The sequence below is a fragment of the Oryza sativa genome, chromosome 1, assembly GCF_034140825.1.
Source record: "Oryza sativa Japonica Group chromosome 1, ASM3414082v1".
Lineage (NCBI taxonomy): Eukaryota > Viridiplantae > Streptophyta > Magnoliopsida > Poales > Poaceae > Oryza > Oryza sativa.
In genome coordinates, this window is record NC_089035.1 from 37,110,471 (window position 1) to 37,137,899 (window position 27,429).

The 27,429-nt window shown below is 45.5% G+C and overlaps 3 protein-coding genes and 1 long non-coding RNA gene across 4 annotated transcripts; 2 read left to right on the forward strand and 2 right to left on the reverse strand.

Annotated features, from left to right (window-relative positions):
* Positions 1–161: 161 nt before the first annotated feature.
* LOC4324859 (rop guanine nucleotide exchange factor 7) lies at positions 162–4,649 on the reverse strand. The gene is made up of 7 exons (XM_015766897.3): positions 4,198–4,649; positions 3,990–4,106; positions 3,733–3,887; positions 1,634–1,708; positions 1,261–1,551; positions 810–1,169; positions 162–707 (listed from the first exon to the last, which is right to left on the reverse strand). Exons 1-7 carry the CDS (start codon positions 4,415–4,417, stop codon positions 285–287), a joined length of 1,641 nt encoding a protein of 546 aa, XP_015622383.1. The 5' UTR covers positions 4,418–4,649; the 3' UTR covers positions 162–284.
* Positions 4,650–10,768: 6,119 nt separating this feature from the next.
* LOC4324860 (uncharacterized) lies at positions 10,769–11,230 on the forward strand. Its single transcript, XM_015776535.3, has one exon. The coding sequence runs from the start codon at positions 10,836–10,838 to the stop codon at positions 11,040–11,042; it is 207 nt and encodes a 68-aa protein (XP_015632021.1). The 5' UTR covers positions 10,769–10,835; the 3' UTR covers positions 11,043–11,230.
* Positions 11,231–11,682: 452 nt separating this feature from the next.
* On the reverse strand, positions 11,683–12,834 carry LOC4324861 (universal stress protein PHOS32). The gene is made up of 4 exons (XM_015776523.3): positions 12,562–12,834; positions 12,323–12,432; positions 12,112–12,230; positions 11,683–11,932 (listed from the first exon to the last, which is right to left on the reverse strand). Exons 1-4 carry the CDS (start codon positions 12,743–12,745, stop codon positions 11,857–11,859), a joined length of 489 nt encoding a protein of 162 aa, XP_015632009.1. The 5' UTR covers positions 12,746–12,834; the 3' UTR covers positions 11,683–11,856.
* Positions 12,835–13,140: 306 nt separating this feature from the next.
* Positions 13,141–15,368, forward strand: LOC107281685 (uncharacterized). The gene is made up of 3 exons (XR_003240223.2): positions 13,141–13,263; positions 14,777–14,879; positions 14,976–15,368. It is a non-coding gene; the product is annotated as an uncharacterized lncRNA (long non-coding RNA).
* Positions 15,369–27,429: the final 12,061 nt, after the last annotated feature.

Below are 27,429 nucleotides of genomic sequence, written 5' to 3' on the forward strand. Positions count from 1 at the left end.
CTGCCAGAGGCAAGAACCGCAGTGAGTTAAGTTCCTCGGAGTTCATTGGCTTGATTCCTTTGATGCACTATACGGACAGTGGAGCTTTAATTAACCGTGTAATCATGATTTTATACACTTGTTATACTTGATCACGAGCAAATAGGAGCACACACCACACAGAGCTTAACACCAGGAATTTCAGGCGATACAGTAAGAACATGAATGCACTCAAATGGCACAAGTATACACAAAGACTAGTAGTCCTTAACAAATTTTATGAGTAAAACCTAGATTACCCTACATTACAGCTCTGTGGTCGTCGAGACATCGATCATCTTACCACCGCTGATTATCACCCCCATTACTTCAGGATTAACTAGATCAATTGCCAAGGCTTTCTTTGCGCCAAACCCCCTGTTGCTGTAAGACCGTCTCCCTGCACCCAGTGGGCTCCTCTCTTTCTTTGATGGGCTTGCAAGCTGCGCCGGCGAGAAGCTGGGCGTCGCATATGCGGTCACAAACGGTGTGCCTGAGGCAGGCACTTGGTACGGTGGAACAGCAGCCTTGTTGCAAGCAATCCTGCAATCTGCATCACCCTGTGGAAAATGCTCTGCATGCCTGTTCAGTTCATCGATGTTCAGTAGGTCGTCGATGCGAGCGACAATGTTGGACGCCAGACTCTCCAGCACCCTTGAATAACTCTCCAGTATTGATTTACCCACATCCTAGAAATGGTTCAAGACATAATAATGACAGGTGCATCAGTAACTAGCATGGCAATGTGGATAAAACAAACATAGGAAGATTCAGAGAGATACTGCACAAACCCTGTTATACTGAATTTTGCTCATGTCCAAGCTTGTCTGCGTCAGTCCAGGAAACCTTTGCTTCAAACATATCAGTAGGCCCTCTGCTCGTTCGGCAAGCAGCTCCCTCTTCTCCGTGTCTATTATCATGTCTTTCACCATGCCCCAGGATGATCTGCCACTGGTGGCACGGCCTAAGACACTTGCTGGTTTTGCAGCAATCCTCCGGCGCCACACATACACTGATGCCTCGACACGGTTGGCGATTTCCAGTGCTTGGTACTCCGTTGACAGGTCCAGGCAGTCGAGAAGGCACTCAGGAGAGAAATGATCAGACGTTATGTAGCGGTATATGATGTCACCCAAAGTTGCCCTTCCATTCTACATCCAAGATGAAGGTAACAAGCTGAGATCAACTAAATTACACATGAAATGGCAGATGAGGTTAGGTCAGGGTAGAGAGGCATGGTACCTTTGGTAGGGATTCTAGATACGATTCAGGGACCTCCATTTCAGCTAGAGCATTGCTGTTGATGGCCAAGGCAGCCTTCAAGATTTGATTAGCACAGTCACGTTTGTGCTGCAGTTGCTTCCTCGCTTTGTCACGCAGGCCTCCGGGAGGAACACGAGGCACCGGCAACCACCATTTCTCATCACGGCGGTGGAAAGCTGCTCTGAAGGAAGCTGAGCCATCACAATCCGGTGCGCATATCCCTTGTTCAACGTACCAGAACTCAGGGTCTCTGAAGCTGTCCAGGATTTCCTGAGAAATATTGCTCTGAGAAATTACTAAATGTCCGTGTTAAGGTTGGATTGTATTGAATTCACCGACGTGAAAAACTCACAATGAGCATATGGTCTAGCTTCCGAAGTGCTGGCAGATTGATGTATAAATCAGATCGTGGTCTGCTTGTCATGACCTGAAATGTTGCAACAGGAAAAAAATTGTAGCAGTACATTTTTTAGTGAGGAAAGGCAAACTTAATAGAAAAACTGTACAGCATTTGTCAGTTCGAAAATTACACGAAATCAAGAACACGGAACACGTATTTCACTCATGTATATGCAGCACTAATTACACGCACTACTGCTCATTGCCAATGGATTCAGTACTAATAGGTGGTTAGTAATCAATATTCTGCAATATTTGGCAGCCGCATAACATGTACTAGAGATTTGGTTTGGTTTCACTATTTCAGTACCCACGACCAAGGGCTGCTTATCATCTTCCTACGTTGTCCTCCGTTTCATATTATAAGTCGCCTTGATTTTTTTAAAAGTCAAAAATTGTTTAAAAAATATTAACATTTATAGCATCAAATTAGTTTTATTAAATTTAACATTAAATATATTTTAATAGTTTTTTATTTTATGTTGAAAATATTGATATGTTTTTCTATAAACTTGGTTAAAGATAAAGAAGTTCGACGTTTATTTTAAAAAAATCAAAGCGACTTGTAATATAAAACGGAGGTGGTATTCAAATTTTCAAATTGCGTTGTTTAATTAGATGTATGTAAAACATGTTATGCGTGCATGGGTTTTTCTATTGATCCCATTTAACCAAGGATGATACTCCCTCCGTTTCAAAATGTTTGACACCGTTGACTTTTTAGTACGTGTTTAACCATTCGTCTTATTCAAAAAATTTAAGTAATTATTTATTCTTTTCATATCATTTGATTCATTGCTAAATATACTTTCATGTACACATATAGTTTTACATATTTCACAAAATTTTTTGAATAAGACGAACGGTCAAACATATGCTAAAAAGTCAACGGTGTCAAATATTTTGAAACGGAGGGAGTATATTGATATGGGCATCTGTTGTCATGTTAGCATGTCCTTCCATGACATTACATTCGTTTGGTTACAGTTTAGGACTAAGTTCAGATACGGAAAACATGTTTAGTTAACAGGTTTCTCCTTTCTGTGGCTACAGTTCTCGCACTAAATATAACAAAAGCTGCGTATGTACACGGGGTACGTGCACTGTTTCAGTATCTACGGCCTACGGCTGTTTATCGTCCTGCTCTGCTGTATATTCAAATTTTCTGGTTGCGTCGTTTAATTAGCTCTGTATGTAAAACATAGCATGCGTGCACGGCCTTTTTATTGGGTACAGATGCGAAAATATACAACAGTTACAGTGATACAGTAACATTTTTGTCTTTCTTCTCCATGAAGCTGAATTCAGATAGGTAAAAACAGTTTGCTAACAACGGTTCGATCCCATTTTCTAGTGGTCCTTGTGCAACTAAAGTCACCATTATGAACCTTTCCCGTGCAGTGCCATGGTATCAAGTTCTATGGAAAGCCAGCAGTTGCACTTGTACTTATATAGAGCAACCGCTTTAATAGCCTCCAATTTCAGAATTGAACCAACAAATCCTATCGCCAGACAGCGCAGAGGTGTTGAATAATCAAATTGAAATAATGGGAGTTAACCGGACAAGCAAGACACTTGATGAACCGTTTTGAATTTGCAGCTCCTGAATTGAGCCAGCCTACACGGGTTGATCTGTCTGTGACCGTACGCTTTGAGTAGAAAAAATGGCGCGGTAGCCGCTCAGGGCCTGGAGTTTACTAAAAGAAAATTTTTTCGGTGTTTGGATGTTTGACAGGACGTTGGAAGGGGTTTTCGGACATGAATGAAAAAACTAATTTCATAACTCGTCTGGAAACCGCGAGACGATTTTTTTTTGAGCCTAATTAATCCGCTATTAGCATATGTGGGTTACTGTATCATTTATGGCTAATCATAGACTAATTAAGCTCAAAAGATTTGTCTTACCATTTCTTTCTAATTGTGCAATTAGTTTTTTTAAAATTTTATATTTAATGCTCCATGCATTGATATTTTTGGAATTTTTTTTAAAAAAAACTAAACCAGGCCTAAGTGATAATTGCAGCCAGATCGAGCTGCTATGCTAGTGCGTACCTCGAGCCTGGTTCCGTCGGGGAACGATTGCCAGGTGGGGACCAGTTCGACGATGTGGTCGCTGACGCAGAGCAGCCAGCCCATCTCGCGCCGCCACATGGCCTTCTTCTCCGGCGGGAGTGGCTCCAGCCTCCACAGCTGCCCGAAGATGGTGGCTGCAAGAGACGCAGTAGAGGTGCGTTAGTGCTAGTACACTGTACACCTAAGTAGAGCTCCACATTGATCAAACGGAATCATGAGGTGGGGAGAATTCTCACCGCAGAGGTTGGTAATGGCGTTGGCAATGGCGAGCGCCGTGCACACGCCCTTGCCGCTCCCGGACATGTCCTCCCCGAGCAGCAGCTTCGCGAACCTCTCCTTCATCATCTCCATCTCTGCTCATCACCATGCACAAGTATCATCAGTACGCTGCACAACCTGACCAAGGAGAAGAAGAGCGCGCGCATTGCTCGGTAGTGCCGGTACCTGAGCTGGGAGCTCTGCGCTTCTGCGCGTGCGGCTTGCTGCTGTCCACCACCTCCGCGCCGGGGACGCGGCCGCACGCCGCCGTCTTCCTGGGCGGCGCCGCCAGCGTCACGGGCCACTCGTCGGCCGAGGCCGCGTCGGAGCTGGAGCTGCTCCCGTCGGCGGAGTCCGTGAACGCCGCCTCGCTCCGCGCCTCCCTCTCCTCCTCCCCGCTCCCCATCCGATCGGTCCCAACCACGCGCGCGTGACGGGGTCTATCTAACTAGTTACACCTCTCCGTACGTGCGCGCTTGCTTTCGCGGGCGCGGGTGTAGTACGCGCTTCGCTGCTCCGTTCCTCGGCCGGCGCGGCCGAGTTCAGCTCCGCGTGCGCGACGAGACGCGCGCGGGCGGGGCGTGGCGTGGTGATTTGCGCGGCGTTTTGGCGTTTCGGTCTCGGTCGTGGCGCGGTGCGGTGGGCGAACGGAAGGCTAGGCGCTTAAAAAAGTTGGGCTTGGCTGGTCGATGGGGAAGAGTGACCGTTGGGTTTTGAGTTGTCTGGGAGGCCTTGGCGAGTTTACTTTTTAGAGGCGGAGAGAGAGAAGGAGAGAGGTTTTCCCTTTGTTTTTCTTTTGATCGGGGAGGGTGGGATGGAAATGGAATCATGGAATGGAACGGGCGGGGCGGCAGCGGCGCGCAGTAACGGTTAGCGAGTGAGGTGGAAGGCGTGCAGATAATAAAGAGGCTGGATCGGCGTGATGGAAACGCTCCCTCCTTGCTGCTCCTGCGGTGCTGCCGTTCTCGTTCTCTCGCCTTCCCCTTGTTGGCGACTTTCCGTTGCACGCTTTGTGTCGCTATAAGCACAGAAAGAAAGTAAGGAAAAGGTAATGGATCAGGAAAAGGAGTATTGATCAATAGCACGACCGATCCGTCCCTAACAATCATAATTAAGGTCCAGTTTGCATAGCTTAGATTGTGAGAAGTGAAAATCTAGAGAAGCTGACAAGCCATTTTCTAGATTCTACATCTACAGTTTTTTAAAATCTTGGTGAAAATCTGGACTGCTTAGGAGAGCTTCTGTTATCTTTTCAAAATGTGTTTATAGCTGGCTTAGAGCAGATACAATAGCAAACTATAAGCCAGCTTAAACACATATCGAGGAGATAAAAGAAGAGAGAGAAAAGCAACGGGCTACAGATTTGTAGCTAGGTGTATCATGGACTCCAAGACACAATGTATATATGACAGGTGAGACCATGTATTAATAGTCTAGTATATATTTATAGGTAATTATTGTACTCAATCCGTCCCAAAATATAAGAATCTAAGACTGGATGTACTAGTAAATGTCTCATCCGGTTATAGGTTCTTATATTTTGGGACAGATGGAGTATGAATTAGTTATTAGGGCAACAACAATATATATGGCTAAAGTAGTACATATAGATGGGACCCACATATATGGATTTTAACTATTGTAACCTTCACAATGTATATAGATAGTAAATAGCATTAAGAGGAGAAAAAAAGTAGAGACACATAATATATTTTATCCTCTATGGGCAGCCCATATGTTTGTGGGTAGCTTTTGTTATTTCTTTGTTATGAACTAGTTCCATAATGTTACTAGGTGGTTGAATGGAATACTATATTGCTTATGTACCAGTTTAGGACTACATTGTGGATGCCCTTAAGTTGACTATAAATAATTTAGAGTTAGTAGTTGGTTATATTGTTAAACTTGCTCTTATTTGCTCTTACTGTAGGACACTGTCAAGTTAAGGTCATGGAGAGCAAGCCGTTAAATATGGAAAGAAAACACGGTGGCAGCCAGTACTGTTTGAATGTCAGCCTTGTTTACTCCATGTGAGAGAACCCCAACGTTAGACTGTCTCCAACAGCCTTCACCCAAATTCATTCGTTTGGGTCACGCGGGATGTCCGGGTCACGCACCCAATTCTTTCGTTCTCCAACAATGGACCCAAACGAGCGTTGAGCGCCGCCCGCTTCCCTCCCCGCCGAGCACCGCGCCTCCCTCCCTCCCCGCCGCGGACCTGCCTCGCTACGCCGGTCGCTCCCCGTTGCGGGCCCGACTCACCGTCATCGTCCGAGGGCTCGCCTCGCCGCGCCGGCGTCTAAACCCGACTCGTCTCGTCGTCCGCTTCCGCGTCCCCGACTCACGCGGGAGCTCAGCCACAAGTCCGGCAGCGAGACCGTGCAGTGGCGGGCTGATGCAGCACCCGCACGAGAAGGATGACCGCGAGCACGCGGTGGCGGCGAGCGGCGAGCCTGGATGAGGCGGTTGCGGGGCGGGCGGCACCGATTTGGGTCGAGGAGAGAGACGGACGCATTTTTGCGTTCTCACTCGACTCCGACGCAAATTGCGTCTCCGGTTTGGGTACTCTGTTGGCCTCCGATTTTTTCATCGGATGACCCATATGTGGGTTTAGGTACCGTGATGGGCAAACTGTTGGAGACATTCTTAGGGACCCAATGTCAAAGGGTGCATCAATTTTCTACTCCTATCTTCACTCACTGGGCATCCCCACAAACACATAAAGAACGTTCCAAGTCCGACACAACACGGTCCCATACGGAGTACTGTATTCTGCTCCGATAAGCCAAAAAAGCCTGTGTTGATACTGTGCAGCAGACGCTCTGAGGGCCAAACTCCGAAGGAAGCTACGCTTGTCGCGGCGTGCCTGTCCGTCCACGCTTCCCCACTGGGCTGCACACAACTAACCCAGCATGCCACGCCACGGCTCGAGACGAGCGTCCATGCACACGGCAATGGCAATTTTCTCCGTGGCGCGGCGTGCGTCGCGCTCGGCTCGCTTCGGCACGGGCAGCCAGGCAGGTCTCTTCCAGAGTGCAATATTTTGGCTTGGCGTCATGTGACATCGCGCGGCACCTGATCAGACCTCATTGCAGGGTAAGCTGAGACACTCTTCAACTGGTAAGTGTTGTCGTGTGGACCAGTTAAGAGGGGAAGTCAAATGCATAGTTCAGTTGGAAGGTCGATGTGCACCTTTAGATACAGCATTTGGTGTTTTGGTCCTTGTCAGTGTTTGGCTATTTATGTGCCTAGTTTAGTTAGCGTGTACCGGCCGTGTCACCGTTGCCGGTGGCCGACCTCCATTTGATAGCAGCTGGTAGATGGTCACCAGTCACCACCATGCTGGTAGCTGGCTATAAGCCAGCTATAAATATATTTTAAAGAGATAAATGAAGAGAGAGAAGAGCAGCGGGCTACAGATCTGTAGCCAGCTGTAGTACGGAGTCCAAGATGTAACGTGTGTATGATAGGTATGATCAGATATTAATAGTATAGTAACTAACTATTATATGAATTGGCTATTAATGATTTGGAGTTAGTAGTTGGCTAGACTATTAAACTTGCTCTTACTTCAAGCTGGAGCTCTACACACAAGCAAGTTGATGGCGTAATAAAAACCAAAGGACGACTGAAGACAATATCTGTGTTGCTTTAGAAAACTCTGAATTTTCCAACAAAAGGATCCATGTGGGCGTGCTAGAGAGTGATGAGAGCACACGTTGGTCCATGAGGCTATATGGTGGTGTATTGAGGAAAAGCATGTCCTCATTAAAAACGCAACCCAAACATACCTTATCGGCCTCACACGCCGAATGTGACACGGGCACAGGGCGTGCGTATGGACTGATTCTCTTCACCCGGGCGCCCGTCGTGCAAGCGTGTAACAATGGCGAATCGTGATACAACATCTTCCTGTGTGACATTCGTAAATGCAGTTGCACAACTCAAGCTTGTGCGTGTAGACCATTACTTTCCACTGGGCGTTGGGCAAGCACACGGTTACACGGGGACACATAGATAGAAGGGGAAGACAAACAGTTCGGTCCTATTGGATCGGGCTATTATTTGCAGGTCGTCGGGGGTAAGGAATAAGTCTCTTCTACCTCCCTCAACTCACGTCTCTGGTTGAATAGTATCCCTCAATCGTAAAACCGGGTGTAACCCATCCTAAACTCTAAAAACCGATGCAAATCAATTCCCCTAGTTTTGGAGGTGGTTTTGTCCCACGTGGCATTTTCTGACTCCATTGACTAGTTGAGTCATCTTGTGGAACCCACATGTCAGTGACAAGAATAAAAATAAAAAACGGTGGGGCCCATTATCAGTGGCCACTGTAGTCGCACACATTCCCCATGCGGCTACACATCGCCTTCGCACGTCCCCCACTCCAATCCGCCGCTGCCGACCGATACGCCCCCCCACCCACCCCACCTGCCCTAGGCGCCGCCGAAGTCGACGCTCTCCTCCAGCGTGGGCGTGCGCCTCGAGGACACCGTGCTCCTACTCCCACGTCATCATTGTTTCCACCCTGGTGCCCAAGATTGTTAGGCTCCACCTCCCCGGCATCCACCTCGATGACGACGCAAAGGCCACTGCTTCCTTGCCTCTAGACACCACCATCAAGCCTCCCCCCTCTTGGGGTCACCCGCCAGCCACCGCCGCCGCCACCACGCAATGGGGGCAAAGGGGGAGGAGGAGGGAGGACGCGAGATGAGGAGTGGCGAAGAAGCCTTGTCGGCGCACTCAAGCCGGGTCGTCACAGGAGATCGATGAGGGTGTTGGCCGCCGCCATGCCGAGGAGCTACTCCCCCCACGCAGACGGCCGATGATCTCATCCCACGCGCGGCTATCGTCCGTCTGGCGAGCTCCTCCCCCATGCACCATTGCCGCCACCCTGCCTCTATTGATGGAAGTGAAAGGAGAGGAAGAGATGAGAGAGAGGGGGGGAGGTGAGGGGAAAAATGGGATGAGGTGGAGACCACTGACAAGTGGGTTCCATCTGATGACTTAGTAAGTCAACTGCCATGTTGGACGAAACCGCCTTTGAAACCACCCAAGAGTCAATTTGCAATGGTTTTGGGAGTTAGGGGACAGGTTATACCCGGTTTTATGATGGTGGGATGCTATTCAACCAGGGACATGAGTTGCGGGAGGTATAATAGACTTATTGCTCAGGGTAAAGGTTGTTGTTGGTCCAGTCCAGCCCAGATATTTTATTGTACAATACATATAGAGTAATCAGGTTGGCCTACTTGCTTTAAGCCTTTTGGGCTGCGACTTTGCGGCAATAGCCCATCTTAAACGGAACCGGGCCATGCATGCTCCAGTCTAGCTGTTAGAGGAAAAAAAGTTCACTCTAGAACCCTCGATTTATCACCTAGTTTGTAATTCGTCCCTAAACCGCATTAACAAATAAAACGCATCCCTCAACTTGTAAAACCGGTGTAAACCACCTTCCCTCATCCCCCCAGCATTCCACCGCACCTCCAATTCCCCATCTCTCTAGTGCGGTGACTGATGGGGAGAGGGCCGGTGATCGGCAGGAGAGGAGCTAGTCAACGGCTGGCGGGAAGGGCAGCGCGCTTCCGCGGTGGACTACCTGCCACCCTCGGCCTTTCACCGCACCTCTGATTGCCCATCTCTCCAGCGCGGCGGCGGCCAACGGGGAGAAGGCCGATGGCCAATGGGAGGGGAGCTAGGCGGTAGCGGGCTTCCGTGATGGACCACCTCACCCCTACCCCCGGCCTCCGCTGCACCTTCGGTTCCCCTTCTCTACAGTGCAACGGTTGTTGAGTAGAAGGTCAATATTCGACAACAGTGGAGTTAGGCAGCGGCGGTCGAGTGAGCTTGGCCCTCATAACTCCTTGAGCGGCCGACAAGAGAGGAGTTGGGTGGCAGCGGGTGACGACGGCGGTGGCCGTGTCTGATGGCTCCTCCATGACTCCATCCACGAGTGCAGCCTCTGCCTTTCTCCAAGTCAGCGCTGTCCTTCTCCCCGCCGCGCGCCACTCGCTTCCTCCCGTCGGTTGCCACCCTCTCCAAATTAGTGGTCGTCCTTCTCCCCGCCACCCTCTGATCGGGCATAGCCCTCCCCGTCGGGCACCCCTCTCCATGTTGGATGTGGCTCATCTCTCCGCCGCTCACTACCCTCTTGTTGACCACCGCTCATTGCCCTCCCATCAGTTGCCACTTGAATGCTTGAGAATTTGAGAGATGGGGAAGAGAGAAAGAAGAGTTGGCAGCTAACATGTGTTCCCACATCAGTCAAAACTGGACGCTATATTGCCCATGGATCTCGGGTACACCTGTTTTGTAAGTTGAGTGGCGTGTTATATCTGGTATTGCGATTCAGGATTGAATTTTAGACTCGATTGCAAATTGAAGGACCTCAAGTAAACTTATTCCTTTGTCAAATTAACAATGTGTAATCTAATCTGAACTTCAGTTCCGTGGGCCAGACCTTTTTCTTCGACGCTAGACCTGACTACATAAAAGCGTAGCTTAAAACTAATCCCACCAAAAAAAGCCGCATTTCCATGCCGAAAAGCTTCGATTCGCCGCTATGATGATGTACTCCTCCGGCCACCACCAATCAAACCAGTCCACTGATTCAGTGATTCTCTCAACACCGGTGGAAACGTGGAAGTGTGCTCGATGCTCGATGCCCTCCTTTTCCGCCATCTTTTTATCCCAAGAGCATATTTTCCGTGTCGCCCTTGCCTTAAGAGCAGCATCCACTCTTGCGCTGCCTTCTCTTGTTCCACCCTCTTCTCTCATTGGCCGAGCAGAGCTTTGTAACTGAAGCTGCAGTTGGGTGGTAGGAGATGAAGGATTGGGCGCCGGCGATCATCGCGTCGGCGCTGTTCGCGCTGCTGTGCCCGGGAGGCATCCTGCAGATGCCGGGCAGGAACCGGCCGGTGGACTTCATGAACATGAAGACCAGCTTGGCGTCCATCGTGGTCCATGCCGTCATCTACGGCCTGCTGCTCATGCTGTTCCTTGTCATCTTGGAGGCTCATCTCTACATCTGATCCGAGTGTGTTACTGTGATTTCGTTTTCTTGATGACACTGCTGTAGTGCTGTGTTTTTTCTGTTCTCTAGTTTCTTTAGATAACTTCTGGACCTGAGAGGCGCTGAGGACGCCTCGAGCCCTTGATCCTTCACAGCCACAAGGCTTATGGAATACTAATAAAGAAGCAATGATGCTTTATGCTTAAACAGTTCAAGCAGGAGTCGTATGGCTCTAGTTGACTCGTTGTTTCAATTGGCTAAAGCTCGGCTCATCGGATGTTCTTGAAATCGAAGAGAAGAATTATGTTCCGACAGTGATTTTTTTATCAGTTTACATGCAAGAATATAGTGTCTGATTCAAGCGGGGAAGACCGAAGATAGAACAGCATAGTGACTTTGTCACTGTGAACTCTTGTGCCACTTTGTTCTTGCTTGATTCATACCCATCCCGTGGCTTTTAATAGCAACTAGTATAATTTTTGCAGTTTTGAACAAGGATAACTCAGATTTCACAGTGTGCCTAGTGCAGATGTATAAAATGTACAGCGTACCTGCCAGTGTTGCCGTGTTGGGCTAATTAATGTCTTTCTTTTAAAGATAGCAGTAACATGTTCAGAACTAACAACATGTATTACGATTCCAGGCTTCCAGCTTCCAGGTACAACAGCAAACAAAGACATCCAGGATTATTCAACTATACGGACATACTCCAATACAGCTGCAAATGAAACAGCACTGCAGTACTATTAGGTGACAAGTTAGGGTACAACACGCAATATACATTGGATTGTTTCTGTCCAGGATGCAGGTTTGCATTGCTGTAAGAGTAGCGACTACTTTGCCTTGACGACGGTCACAGGGCAAGACGCATTCGACAGCACGTAGTTAGTCACACTTCCCAGCAGAATCCTGCAAAAACAATTTAAAAATCAAGCAAAGTACTGGATCAGAAATTCAGCTTTCTGAAAATGATGCTACAAGGGGATATTGTATCGCTGCCCCTGATGAATCTCTGGTTGCTCAAACAGAAACCAGACCGAAAGTTTCTAGAAACATGTCAATGCTATACCGTCGTATCATTCACACACCTCTGGATCTGGCCGAGGCCACGGCTGCCCATGACGAGCGATTCGAGATTGAGCTCCCCCACAGCCTCGCACACCTTCTCCCTCGGCTCGCCCCAGTACATCTTCAGCACCACGGACAGCTGATACAAACAACATCAGGCCTCTCGACCTGAAAGGCAAGACAAAGCATGCTGCCATGCATGCAGCACCAGCATATATAGAGCCAGCCTACCTCCTTCTCCCGGGACACGGCGTTGAGCATGTCGAACACCTCTTCGTCCGAAGGTATATCATAGCGCTGCCTCACCGCCGTCTCCATGAGCTCCTCGAGCGGGATCAGCGCTGCGTGCGATCAGTACAGAGACGACGCGACATGACATGACAATTTTCGATGGGAGATCAAGGCATTCAAAATTTAGAATGCAAGAGGTAAACTCGGTGCGTTTCTCTCTTAGTATTACTATTACGTACGTGATCCGGTGTGAGACCAGAGGACGTTCTTGGCCTCGTCGCGGCCGTGGTGCCGGATGTGGAGGAGGACGAGGGTGTCGCCCTTGCGGAGGAGGTTGTCGGCCGCCCACTGCAGCGCCTTCTTGCTGCTCGGCGAGAAGTCCATGGCCACGCCGATCCTGCGCTCGCCGCCCGCCTCCGTCATCTCGATCCCGGAGCAAACGACGACGACGACCTCTCAGTTTCCTTTGGTCCGCGATGGTCTATGCGGCACGTGTGGGTGTGGCTTTGTGCGCGTCCCCCCGGGTTTGCGCTGGAATTTGTTGTGTTTTCGATCGGTGGGCGGTGGTAGGCCGTGGGACGCTGGATGTGGTGCGACACGAGAGAGATTCGGCGGTGCGCGAGGCCGCGCCGCGCGCGCGCTGGGTGTGCGTCGCGTACGGCGTACGTACGTTTCGCCGTGCCATGCGTCGTGCCACATGGCCAACCATGCAGGCGAAGGCGCCGGGGGATCAGACGCGTGGCGCGTTGGCCGGGCACGCAGTTCGGACGGTTCAGTTGGGGACTTCAAAGGAAAGAAAGTCTGATTGTTTCTGAATTCTGATCTCACCCGGATTCAACCCTTACCGCCGCTATATATATATAAAGTTATAAACATAGATTTTCTTTCTCGTGTATACGTTTCCTATACCGCCGCATCTGCTTCATCGCCATCTCCATCTGGTACGACGATAATCGACTTTTTCTTTGGTTATTAAATGTTTCGAATCATTTATCAGTTCCCGTTAAGATCAAAAGTTCTTGGTAATTAGTAGCAAGAACGTGGTACTAGATACACCGACTCTCATATTTCACTTCCTTTTTCCCTCACCATATATGTTTCCTAAGATTGGAATATTATGAACGCGAGATTGTCAAAACACATTAATAGAAAAATCATAGAAGTAGAATATCATACTTATTAGATTCTTATAGAATTTTGAAATATAAGAAGGCTTCCAAATTGTCGTTTAATTGATAAACAGCATGCAGATTTTAGGAACTAACAATACATGAAGAAGAAAGCATGAAATACATGAAGAAGAAAGCATGATATGAGATTCTATGATTATTTTCCTCTATTTTTTCTAGAATAGTCCATTCCATAGATTTTAAAGGAATTGATAGAAATCAAACCCTTTTTTTCAAATGTCTCATTAGGATTATTTTACATAGGATATTTTTTTAAAAAAAATTATGTCTTTTATTTGTTTCAAATGAGATCTTAGAGTGCTGAAATGTTCTCGCTAGCACCACTTTATCCATGAACCGGAAAATTTTCGACATTACAAAAACCTAGTTCTTTTCTATTTCAGAAAAATACCTGTTTCAATATCTAAGTGAATTGTAGGCTGTATTTAGATGGTGGAAAAGTTAGGAAGTTGGGAGAAAGTTAGTAGTTTATATGTGTAGAAAAGTTTTTAATGTGATATGATATGATGGAAAGTTGGGAATTTAGGGAACTAAACACGGCCGTAAACTGATGGTCATGAGTCATAACTGTATTCCCCCGTGAGTGTTTGTTTTATGCTACCAAAATACTACTGATGGAGTTATCAAAGCAAGATTAGGATTTTTATTATGTAGGGAGAATAATAGATAAACAAGTTGATGATGCGTCTAATTTAAGATCAATTCATTTATGTACCAGGCAAAAAAAAAATGTTGGGTGTTCTTTTCCTCATAAACCGCTGTGTGAATTACTCTGATGCATTCAATATGCCTATCTTACGTATACATCTTTTATACTTATACCTGGCTGGAAGGATTATTAATATGTCATTTAAGGCCCTATTTAGTTTCTAAAAATATCACATCGAATATTTAGACACATGCAAGGAGTATTAAATATAGATAAATTAAAAAACTAATTGCACAGTTAGGGGAGAAATCGCGAGACGAATCTTTTGAGCATAATTAGTTCATGATTAGCCATAAGTGCTATAATAACCAACATGTACTAATGATGGATTAATTAGGCTTAAAAGATTCGTCTCGTAGTTTCCAAGCGAGTTATGGAATTAGTTTTTCCATTTGTATCCAAAAACATCTTCCGACATCCGGTCAAACGTTCGATGTGACATCCAAAAATTTTCTTTTCGCGAACTAAACAGACCCTAAGACTATCCATATAGTTTGTATATCTTTTTGCGAGTTTGTTGTGAAATGATGTAATCCAGATCAACTGGTGTCTCAGTGTGAAGAACCCATAGATCCTAATGGGTGCGAAGACAGACAAAGGCAAGGTTTCAGAATAACCATCCAAGGTTCTAATCAAGAGAAAACCAAAAACATCCAAGGTTAATTGATACTACAAGATTCCTCTCTCTCTCTCTCTCTCTATTTGTTTCCCAACATGACAACAAGTTTCTGATTTGATCTGTGTCTTTCGTTAGGTTCGACGATCACAAGGCAGAGGGTTTGGGTATGGGCACCCATTGCCATCGGTCGTTGGTCTCCCTGTAGCCGAGGCAAAGAGGAGGATAAAACAATGCAGGCCAGATGTCTACATTGAGGTCCTTTCGGTAAATGCGATGCTAACTATGGCTTACCACTCGAATCGCGTTAGGCTCTTAGTGGACAGATTCAACAAGGTGGTAGAAGATCCTCACATTGGATAGGCTAGGCTCATATGCAGAGAACATGCTTTTATGATAGCTTAGTCCTAGCGGTGTCCTGCGTCTGGCACAATATTTGTTAATCGACTTTAGGTTATGCAAAACTGAAGTTGCTTTGTTTTTGGAAATTATTCAACCAATTCTGATATAATTTGTGTTTTGGAGGAGAAACTTGGATGTGATATTGGAGAGGTGGCCTTTCACATACTCAACTACTTTGGGTCATATCGACCTATGTGGGCTTCTCTGCTTTTCGGCCCCAAAAATATCAGGCTTCTGTACCGGGCAGATCGAGTTATGGCTCTGGTTAGTTTTCAAATTTTTTTCCCTAAAAATATCACATCGAATCTTTAATACATGCATGAAACATTAAATATAAATAAAATAAAAAACCAATTGCACAGTTCGCATGTAAATCGCGAGACGAATCTTTGAGCCTAATTAGTCCATGATTAGCCATAAGTGCTACAGTAACCCACATGTGCTAATGACAGATTAATTAGGCTCAAAAGATTCCACATGTGCTAATGACAGATTAATTAGGCTCAAAAGATTCGTCTCACGGTTTCCAGGTGAGTTATGAAATTAGTTTTTTCATTCGTGTCCAAAAACCCCTTTCCGACATCCGATCAAACATCCGATGTGATATTTAAAAATTTTCATTTCACCAACTAAACAGGGCCTATGTTGACATATTCTAGGATGATGAATCTGGACATATGTATGTCCAGATTCGTAGCTCCCCATCGGATGGCCTAATCAGCTAAAGAAAAAGGTAAATTTTAAATTTTCAAACTTAATTTTTAGATTGATTTTGAGATATTTTCAACGTATTTTCTTTTTCAGCATTGGTTTTAAGTCACCAAGAACACATATATAAAAGTTTTATCTATAAATTAATTTTTATTCCCTAATAAGCCGTTTTGGCTTATCAGGGAAAAAGGCAAACGATGGGGCCTGTAATACTAAGATGTGTCACATCTGGTACTATGTTAGTTTTTTTATAGGACGGAGGGAGTAAGTAGTTGGAGTAGTCTCGACCCGTTGATGGGTTGGTCACAGGCTCACAGCAGTCTCCTCTGTGCAGATCATAGCTCATTTTTTTTAGCTTCAGTTCTCTAATCATTAGACCATCCCGTACCTTGAAAAATGCTCCTCCCGTATCAGGGGGTGTTTGGGAGGGTCACCCTTAATAGTCAAAAAAAAAAAAAGGCGAAGCATAGCTAACTAGGGTATTTATTTATTCAGGCAATAGGAATCAGACGAGGTCACAGGTACAGGCGCCTCGCCAAGTGTAACAAGAGACACGCCCCGTTCTTGTCTCGTACCGACTCTGCTTCGGACGGCCGTTCACCAGTTCTGCTCCTGCATCCTTTTGCCATCATCAGGTAAACACGCCCAGCTCTTTGGGTTAGGGGAGCTATTCCAAAACTGACCAACTCGAGCGATAGCTTGCAACAGCCAGTGGCGGACTTAGGATTTGAACCCAGGGTAGACCTAGCCAAAAAAAATCCGAATACAATACAATACAATATGATTCGATATAAAATGTGGTAAACGATACGGTATGCAACTCTAAATGATTCAATACAAGTAGAAAGTAACAAATAAGTTTGAATCTTACCTAAATAACAATGTAAATAGGATATTACAATACTTAATACTAGTCAAGACTAAGCTTTACGCTTCTTCATGGTCACGAAAGAGTGAATTATGTCTTCCTCACTTACATCAGAGAAGATATCACGCTCAATCTCCTAACAACCATCAAACCATGCAAAATTGTCATATGAAATTGAAGGGGTAGTACACTAGTAGTATGGTTTGCTCGGTCTTTCGCCTCTATTTCAGAAATAGGAAAATAGCTGATTCTACTTCATGTATAACTAATCGTTCCAAGAATTTCTCTAAACATGTTTGTTGATATTGTTCAATGCCTAAATGATAGTTGTCATTATGTACATCTATGGCTAATACGGCCAAAAAGTAATGACAAAATCAGCTAGTAGGTTTAGAATTACTCACCGGAGTCCAGAGAGGCGGAGAGCCGGAGCGGAGAGGCAGTGGCGCCTGGGCGGCTGCCGGCTGGGTGCTGGAACCGCCGGCCGGAGAGGGTGCGCTAGCCGGCCAGGCCTGGGGCACGCTGGTGACTCGGCGAGGGGCGAAGGGAGTCGTGGAGAGTGCGCGGCCGCGGCGCCGCGTGGGCGCCGGCGCGGCGCGTGAAGGCAGCGGCGCCGCTACCACGGCTGGGCGCGCGCCTGGCGGGAGCCGGGAGGCCGCCGCCCGCCAGCTGGACGCGGCGGGAGGAACGACGGCGCGAGTAGCGGCCTCGCGGGACGGCAGGAGCGCCGGAGTCGCGGCTCGCGGGACCGTCGTCGCCGTCGGTCGTTTGGGACTTGGGAGCAGTGGCGGAAAGGGAGGGGAGATTGCACGGGAGAGAGAAGAAGATATTAGGGTTTTTTTTGTTTGATGGGCCAGGCTTTTTTCGTGGGCCAATAAAACTGAATGCTGGGTCTTCTCTGGGCCAAATTCTAGGGTAGTCCTAGGCCTATCTGGACTACCCCTTGGGTCCGCCCCTGGCAACAGCGATGTCGCTGTCCGAGTAGAACCAGAACCAAATTATTTGAGCTCGACTTCGATCCCCGGATGGTCACCGGTTAGGTTAGCAATAACCAAAACAACGCGACTGAAATTGAAACATCAACCGGTAGCAGACTGCCCGGGCGAAAGAGACTCCTCTGGTCGCCAATAATTTTCGGTGTGACCACGGTTAAAGATTGTTCAGTGCAATACGCAACACGCAGTGCCTTCTCGAAGTGCAGAGGAATTATTAAAGCACCTGAAGATGAGATGACCGCATACTTCCAACATGGTTTGGTTCACGCGAAACGTTGGATTGGTTATCGTTTCGCGGTCTCTTCTGGTCGATTTGGTGGGTTAGCGGGTGATTGTGGAACAAGTCGGGTGCAGGGTGCTAGTGGTTTCCGTAAGCAGCTCGACTTGACAACAAATTTCGCCACCCAATCCGTAATAGAGCGTACAGTCTCTGCCGGTGCAACAGCAGGGAGATCAACAAAAATGGAATACAGTAAATTAGACTTGGTGCAGGAGTGGCGTTTTAGACTTAATTCGCACTTGACAGCTACTAGGGGTTTTACTTTTTCTTAGAAGGGTCTGAAATTGATTTTTCTTAACTAAATATAGTTGAATTGTACGTACTTCTAAGCCTGGAAGCAACTAAGATGCAATCGGTGAACTTCAAGTCCAGCATTTTTCTCAAGCAAAGCACCTTAAGGACAAATCCTTTCTTGCATCTGTGACTGTGAGTTCGCCATCAGACATTCAGACTGCTAATTCTCCCAGTACTTGGCACTGGCAGATCTGCCGATGTTTCCAGCGGAGCAAGAGGCTGGATAACTGCTACTAGCACCACTCACGCAAGCGAAAGAAGCACATGAACGCAAAGCACCAACGTATGTGCACTGTGCAGCGCAAATCGCCGAGATGCCGTTCTGTAAAGCGGCGAAAGATTTCGCTTTTGCTGTGCCAAAAAGGCTGCTAGTAGAACATCCGATGCCATCCGGACCGGCCTACGCGTGACCGCCACGTCGGCCGACCAACGGATCGCAAGCGACCGAAAGCGCGCTGCGCCGCCGCTGCCGCCACGAGCTCACGACAATTCCACGAATGCGAATCGAAACGGCAGCGACCACGGCGCCACCCCCATGTGTGTACCTGCGCTGTGCGTGCGGCCGAGCATCCGCGCCGCGCGACGAGCAGACGACTCGTCGCTCGCTTTTCTCCCCAGAACATCGCCGTCGCTGACTCGTTTGTTCTTTTCTCTCGAGCTTACGTGTGGAATGTTCTTATATGCTTTGAACTTACTCCAATGAGAAAAAATATATAGATTAAATTGAAATGCATTTATCATCCTATCGAAATTTCACGTGGAATTTAACTTATATAGAGTTATAAAAAAGAGAAATAGTGGTAGAAAATAAAGTGAACCTTTGTAGTAGTTCAGGGCTAGAGCTCAGCTAGTGTAGCAGCACCGCACACTAAATCTAACCAAATGGAGGCGAAAAGATGTCTCGCCACTCATCTTTGCCCTAGCCATGACCGTCGTCGCGTCGGCATCTTCTTCGGCGCCTGCACCAGCGTCTCAGACACCTTCACAATCTTTCATGCCATAGACATTCGCGAACTCTGTGGTGGTGGTGACATATATATCTCATGACATACGACTGTTGTTTGGCCAGATGGCTAGGAAGGTGCCCAGGGAGAGTTGCCCTGGCCCCATGCTGTATACGGCAGTCTTTCTTCATCCTCGATGCCAACCCTCTCCAGTGGCTCACTGGCGAGGCCTAAGGCACGACGACAAGTTATAGCAATGGCTCGGATTAAATTTTGTAAAATTTTAGTGATCATATAATAGGTTTTATAAATAGTAATGATATATTTTAAATAGTGATTTTGTAATGATGTGGATCAAATTGTACTTACTCGACGTGTTAGCTGAGCCACTAGAGAGATGATAATTGTAAGCAATTAGCAAATGACCATCCATAGGCCCGAAAGGACGCTTGCCATCTACAAGTTACAACCACGATGGCCAGAAATGGAGTAGAATCTCGCCTTGTCACATTGTTATCTGGAGTACACCAGTAGAGAAAATAGAGTATGATATTACCACCGTGTGTCCGGAAAAGATCTGCGTAAGGCATAAAAAGTGATTATGGCGCAATCCTTTGCTTCCACCCGAAGATTTTGGATTCTAAACGGGCCGACGCCCTGTTAGCACGTAGGAGTAGTATAATGCACATGGATAGCGTTTTCTGATCTTCTCATTGATGCGGCAGTACAGCGACATGCATTGTCAATTTCCAAACTACTCCAGCTTTACACATGGATGATGGATCCACTCGCGAGCTAAGATATTTGCTTTCTAAATGGAAGAGATATCAGTATTATCTTCGGTTCAGAAAAGGATATATCAGTACTATAAAGACATGATATCTCTACCCAGATCCAAAAGGTATCATGGGAAATATCCTATTGGACTTTGCTCGGTACTACTTCTACTTCGATAGAAGTACGGCCGTTGAGGCTTATTCAGAAGAGAAAAGTATGAATTATCCTATGAATTATTGGACGAGTAGTACTAATTACATCCCTAAATCTGAAAACTAGATATCTTTTATTCTCAACTATTAATACCAAACGAATCATCCCCTAACCTAATATGAAGTTGTTTTGGTTCTATGTGACAATTGAGTCAACAACTCTTTTTTAAAAAATAAAATCAGCGAGCCCAACCTGTTAGTCTCTCGAGTCTCACCCTCTCTCTTTCCCCTCACCTCTCTACTACCTCTATCTACTCTAGCTCTCTCTGTCTCTCTCTTCTCCCTCCCTGACCTCCATCTCTCTCTGTCATCGAGACAGCGACGGAGGGGGAGTCGAGGATATTAAGGGTTATGAATAAGGCATACCTTATATTGATAGGGTTACGCAATATATAAATATGGTATACCCTCAAGTATACAGAAGGTTATCATAATCATAAGGAATTTGGTCGAAGTATAAGGAAACCATCCTTCTGAATGAAAGGTGTTAGAGTCTTGTTTAGATGGATGTGGACTTTGAAATCTCGTACATGTGTCACTAGTGGAGAAACCATCTTTGGTCGGTCGGCCAGATTTCACAATAGTCCCGGTTGTATTAAAAACTGGGACTAAAAACATCTTTAGTCCCGGTTTAAAAGCTCAGAGGTACTTTTTGATCTTTAGTCCCGGTTGGTATTACCAACCGGGAAAAAAGATCGACATACTCTTTACTCCCGGTTGGTGTTACCAATCGGGACTAAAGATCTATTTGTAGTCCTGGTTGGTAACACCAACCGGGAAAAAAGATCGACATGCACGGGGAGGTGTGCGCGCGGATAGGATCGAGGTCTCCTCCTCCTTCCCACTCCTCTCTCCTTTAACTCCCGGCTCCTCCTATCCTCTAACTCTTTACACCTTATCTCTTCCTCTCCTCCTTTCTCTCCCCTTTAACCCCCGGCTCCTCCTATCCTCTAACTAGCTTCTTACACCTTATCTCTTCCTCTCCTCCTTTCCCTCCCCAATCCTCCCCACTTCTTGATCTGCAGCGCAGAGGCCCGACGGCGCCTCTCCTCCTTTCCCTCCCATCCTCCCCACTTCTTAATCTGCAGCGCGGAGGCCCGGGCAGCGTGGAGGCTCGGGCGGCCGGCGGCCTTGCGGCGGCACGGCGGCGGGCAGAGGGCCGGTCGGCCTCGCGGCGGCGGTCGGCGATCCGGCGGGCTGAGGGCCAGGCGACCTCGCGGCGGGCGGCGCAGCAGCGGCAGCGGGCGTTTCTTTGTTTTTTTTTGAGAATTTGTGATTCGGATCTGAGATGTATTTGATTTGTGTGTGATGTGAATATGTGATGTGTTAGTGATAAATTTTGTAAAAGTTGTGATGTAATTTTTTTTAAGATTTTGTGATGTATTTGGATATGATCGATTTGAGGATTTGGGGATGATTGATTTGGGATTTTGAGATGAGGATGGAGTGAAATCAATATATTAAAAATAATGAAGAAAAGAAAAGAATAATGGAGCAACTGGATCTAGCTAGCCTAGCTCTATCTTTAGTCCCGGTTGGTGTTACCAACCGGGACTAAAAATGCTCTATCTTTAGTCCCGGTTGATAACACCAACCGGGACTAAAAATAGATTTTTACTCCCGGTTATTTCACCCGAGATTAAAGATATCGATCTTTAGTCCCGGATTCGTAGTCCCGGATAGAAAACCGGGACTACAAAGGGTTATGAACCGGTAGTAAAAAGCACTTCTCCACCAGTGTGTGGTCCTCTTCGAGTTCTCCATATAAATACAAGACCTCTAGGGGGTACGGGATCATCGAATCATAATCGCAACACCAGCCATAGCAGTAGCAATTTGGAGGACTCGAAGCCCAGCCGCTAGTCGATCTCGACAAAGGTCTAATCGGTACTCGTCGGTTCCATTGTTCTCTATTGTAAGCTTTGTGGTTCTTCATAATCCTATATAAATTGGATTAGGGATACTACCTTATGAGGGACCTGAACCAATATAATCCTTGTTTTTTGTGTGCTTGATGTCATATCGTATAGATCCTTACTCCAACATACTCCAACATTCTCAGAATACGGTCTACGGATATCTCCCGTCGACAGATATGGCGAGCGACGGAGGGGGAGTCAAGGATGGCGGCGAGCGGAGCTTGAGACAGCCGAGGATGGCGAGCGGTGGAGGCGGCCCTCTCTCTCTTCTCCCTCCCCTTATGTCAATCGGTTCAGATGGCAAGTGACGAAGGCGGCAAGCGGTGGAGGTGGCTCCTCCTTGACCTCTGCTGGCGCGCGCCTCCTGCATGACCGCCTCGTGAGCTTGTCGCTGACGTCGTCGTCACTGCCGCTGAGACATGCCGCACCCAAGGCCGTCCACAACGGTGTGCACATGTGTCGTCGCCGCCACCAATGCACAGCTCGTCCTCGGCTTCCGTAGGTACACGGGGCTCCTCCTTGACATATGATAGAGATGGGTGAGACAGGGAAGAGATAGAGATGAGAGAGATCTGACAGGTGGGCCCCATCATTTTATTAAAAGAATTGCTGACTAGACAGCCACGTAGTACCAAAACCGCTTCCAAAGTTATTGGGGTTCATCTGGTATTGATAGTTAAGGGAGAAAGATATTTGGTTTTCGGGTTTAGAGGATTAATTCGTATTCACCCAATAATTTAGAGGTGTAATTTGGATATTTTCCTGTTCGGAATGGATGGATGTTTTTAGGAAGTTAGACTACGACGGAAAACATCAAAATTTAACTCAAATTAAATTTCAACTGGTGATTACGCAAGCACAACGAACGTGCTGCGGGCAATACACGGGTGGAAGGAGGACAACTGCACTTTTGTAGTAGGAGATAAAAATTCAAACTTTACAATTGGTAGTTCTATATTATATATATATATATATATATATATATATATATATATATATAAGAACATTACAATTGGCTATCAAACCAACAAGCAGATGCCGTCATTGTTGTCTACAAAGATGATTAAATTCTGGCTAGGGCAAAACATAACCTCTTAAGATCATGGTCATTTCATATCCTGGAGTCCCTTTCGAGCTTTTTGGTGTGAGAGTGCAATTACAGGTGCATAATTAACACCATGTCTTAGCCACCAGGAATTAATCATGGCGCCGGCATTTCCACCCAGGTTGTTGAGTTCTACTAGCATATAATTTATAGTAAACATAACCCAATATTATCATATCTATTCAGATTTGTAGTACTAATTTGTATCTATATGATATGTAGTACTATGTTACTATGGACGGAATAAGTTATCATTTTAGCAAATATACCATACTTAAATACATCTTAATATTTTTCTCAAACAAATGAGACAATTAGAGTTAAGACTGTATTAATGTGTGACTGCATTAGTAAAGAGTAGTAAGAGGGGATGCTTTGGATCGTGAGAACGTTAAGTATTTTGATTAAAAAAAACTCTAGCAGAACGATGGGTAACATAGTAGGTTATATTACCCGAGCTCCTTTTGTTAATCAAGCGTGTCATCCGTACATGTAAAGTGCCTAGACACTTGAAAATTTTCTGTCCATTGGTACAAATAGTAGTAGAACAGACTAATGTTTTCAAAGCTGCAGTTAGTAATTCTTCCTGCCTCCCTCCTAGGTGAAAAGGTCAAAAAGGGTATAGAAATTCCCGAGCGTGCTAATAATGTTTTTGTAAATAATATAAAAATAATATCATTTTCGTTTCAATGTATTTTAAGATGTATTGGAGTAGTTAAATTTATAATCATATAAAAAATAGTAATAATATGAAAGACCGTTTTTGTTCCTATCCCGCTTAGTACAGTACTCCCTTAATATAAGAGACTCATCGGTTATCCATATTTCCTAATAACCCAAAACAATTTATTAAAGAATAAAATTTAATTTGTAGGTAAAACTTTTATATATTTGTTTGTAGCGGCTTAAAAACCAATGCTAAAAATATCGAGAATATCTTAAAATCAACTTCAAATCAAGTTTAAAAATTCAAATTTTATTTAGCTACCAAAATTTTTTGCCAAAAACGTCAAATCGAATTTTAGACACATGCATAGAGCAATATAAATAAAAAAACTAATTGCATAATTTGCATGGAAATCGCGAGACGAATCTTTTGAGCCTAATTAGTCCATGATTAGCCATAAGTGCTATACACATGTTAATGACAGATTAATTAAGCTTAATAAATTCGTCTCGCGGTATCCAGACAAGTTATGATTAGTTTTTTTTATTCATGTACGAAAACCCCTTTCCTACATCTGGTCAAACGTCCGATGTGACACTAAAAAAATTTTATTTCACGAACTAATACTCCATCCGTACTCGTAAAGAAGTCGTTTAGGACAATGTTTAAGTCAAATCTTGGGAATATAAATCATGAATAACTCTCAAGTTGTTGAGGTTGAAAATATAAAAATTATATAAATAGATTTGTCTTGAAAAATACTTTCATAAAAGTATAAATATATCACTTTTCAATAAATATTTTTATAGAAATAAAAAGTTAAAGTTGTGTTTTGGAAACCGTGTCGCTGTTTAAAACGAATTTCTTTACGAGTACGGAGGGAGTACACCCTAACCGATGGGACTCTATTAGGGATGGCAATTGTGCCCGTTTGTCCGTTTACCCGTGGGTAAAAACCCTATTAGGATTGGGTTTGTTCTCCATTTTATACCCATGGGTATTTTATTGGGTTAAAAGCTATGCCCGATGGGTAAATGGACATGGGTATGGGTAATCACTACCCATGCCCGCTTTGCCCGTTTACCCGCGAAATCTAACTTACATGTAGGCTAGAAGCAAAATCCACTAGAATACATAAGCCACGTTCTTTGTTTTCTACGGTTTCCCTTTTATTTCCCTTATTATCTCTCCCTCTTACTCTGTCGCCGTCAGAGGAGAGACACCACACCGAGGCAGAGAATATTTGATGTTTTAAGTTCGATATCAAACTTAGAAGGTTGTAGACTTTTTGTTCCACTACTTTTGTTGTGGCGGGTAAACGGGCACGCCCGCGGGCACAAGACGCCCGCGGGCGATGGGCATGGGCAACCATCCTTACCCGTCATGTAGTAATGGGTATACCCACGGGCAAAAATAATCTCATGGGCACGGGTATGGGTAGGCACTACCCGTACCCATCGCGCCCGATTGCCATCCCTAGACTCTATGCTACCTGAACTCCTGAAGCGTCGTGCAAAAAAACTATTCCGTTAGAGCAGGTACAATAGCAGGCTATAAGCCAGCTATAAACATATTTTAAAGAGATAAAAAAAAGAGAGAGAAAAGCAGCAGGCTGCAGATCTGTAGCCAGCTACAGTACGGACTCTAAGACGTACTATGTGTATGATAGGTAGGACCAGGTATTAATAGTATAGTAAGCAACTATTATATTAATTGGCTATTACATTGGCTATAAATAAGTTAGAGCCAGTAGTTGGCTATACTATTAAACTTGCTCTTAGTGTGGCATGCACGGTTGCTAGTAGCTGCCTGCCTGCGCCAGAAACGCACTCATTGCCAGTTGACATTGGAAGCAGACGAGTTTTCTCTACAGTACGTGACGTGAAAATGCAAAAAAGAGTTGTACGCTACGTATCGGAACAGAAACTAGCACAACGGAAGGAACCAAAAATATCTCCGGGAAGGCGAGTAGGAGTACAGTGCGCGGAGGCCCAAGAAACGACCGTGACCGACCAGGCTCCGTGACAATAGCCGGGGCTCGGTTCGTCTACTCTCATACTACAAGGCTACGGCGTAACGACGGAGAGGAGGGAGGACGTGCACAGCGAGAGGCCTGTCCCATCAATCACGAGCCCCGCCCCCAAGACCCCGGTGTACGCCACGAAACAGCCGGCCGATGGCTTCCCCGATTCAAAAGAGAGACGCCGTAGCCCGTAGGACGACGTTAGGTCACTGTCGCGATAACAATCGTCCTGATAGGATAATATATATCTACATGTCCCGATAGATTGTTCTATGATAGGCCTCATCTAATATTACTATGTTGTTCCATTCTGAAACGGAGGGAGTATATACTAGAGTAATTTATGTCCACTGCTCCCTCCGTCCCGAAATAACTCAATTTAGAATGGGATGTGACCCAAAAATAATGAATTTGGACAAAGGTTTGTCCAGATTCGTTCCTAAATCTTGACATTTAAGTGTCACATCATCATCCACTAGCAATTATTATCTACAAATTTTTCAATCGCATGCAAGTGTACCAACTTTATTATCCGCTAGCAATTATTATCTAGAGTATTTTAAATATCATGTAAATATCATCTAATATTACTATGTTGTTCCATTCTGAAACGGAGGGAGTATATACTAGAGTAATTTATGTCCACTGCTCCCTCCGTCCCGAAATAACTCAATTTAGAATGGGATGTGACCCAAAAATAATGAATTTGGACAAAGGTTTGTCCAGATTCGTTCCTAAATCTTGACATTTAAGTGTCACATCATCATCCACTAGCAATTATTATCTACAAATTTTTCAATCGCATGCAAGTGTACCAACTTTATTATCCGCTAGCAATTATTATCTAGAGTATTTTAAATATCATGTAAATATGACAGATCATTTATAGTTTTGTTGTGTTTTTAGAACTCAGTATATAAGCAATGTCAAATCATTATCTCCAGATCATTTTCACATTATATATATATATATATATATATATATATAGGAAGGCTATTATGTACTCCCGGGAGTACATACTCCCTACCCTCATACCGTTGATTACCTTTGAGATTTGTACCTGATAACGGGTTAGCAGTGAAGGGGACGTGCGGTATCTACCCATTAGTGGATCGTGGATGGCATTTTGTTTTAAAAATTGAATTAATTGACTGCTCGTGTATAACTAATCCCTGAAGAATCGGTCTGTACGCAGGTAATGGGCGGTGAGGAATGGTATTTATATCATCAAACCACATACTGCTTCATTTGTTCAGGGCTGCAGGAACTTGGTTTGGACCTCCGTAGTCCAGCTCGAGGATACGCCGCCGCGCGGCGGTGCTGATTTAGGATGGATAAACAAGTGAAGAACCACAGACCTTCTGATGGTACGGATGGATCAAGGTATGTTGTTCT

Coding starts and splice junctions, on each gene's coding strand:
- LOC4324859 (XM_015766897.3), bottom strand. CDS start 4,417: ATGGGGAGCGGGGAGGAGGAGAGGGAGGCGCGGAGCGAGGCGGCGTTC. Junction 4,107..4,197: donor GCGCAGAGCTCCCAGCTCAG/GTACCGGCACTA, acceptor GGTGATGAGCAG/AGATGGAGATGATGAAGGAG. Junction 1,709..3,732: donor CCGACGGAACCAGGCTCGAG/GTACGCACTAGC, acceptor GCAACATTTCAG/GTCATGACAAGCAGACCACG.
- LOC4324860 (XM_015776535.3), top strand. CDS start 10,836: ATGAAGGATTGGGCGCCGGCGATCATCGCGTCGGCGCTGTTCGCGCTG.
- LOC4324861 (XM_015776523.3), bottom strand. CDS start 12,745: ATGACGGAGGCGGGCGGCGAGCGCAGGATCGGCGTGGCCATGGACTTC. Junction 12,433..12,561: donor CTGGTCTCACACCGGATCAC/GTACGTAATAGT, acceptor GATCGCACGCAG/CGCTGATCCCGCTCGAGGAG. Junction 11,933..12,111: donor GGCCTCGGCCAGATCCAGAG/GTGTGTGAATGA, acceptor TTGTTTTTGCAG/GATTCTGCTGGGAAGTGTGA.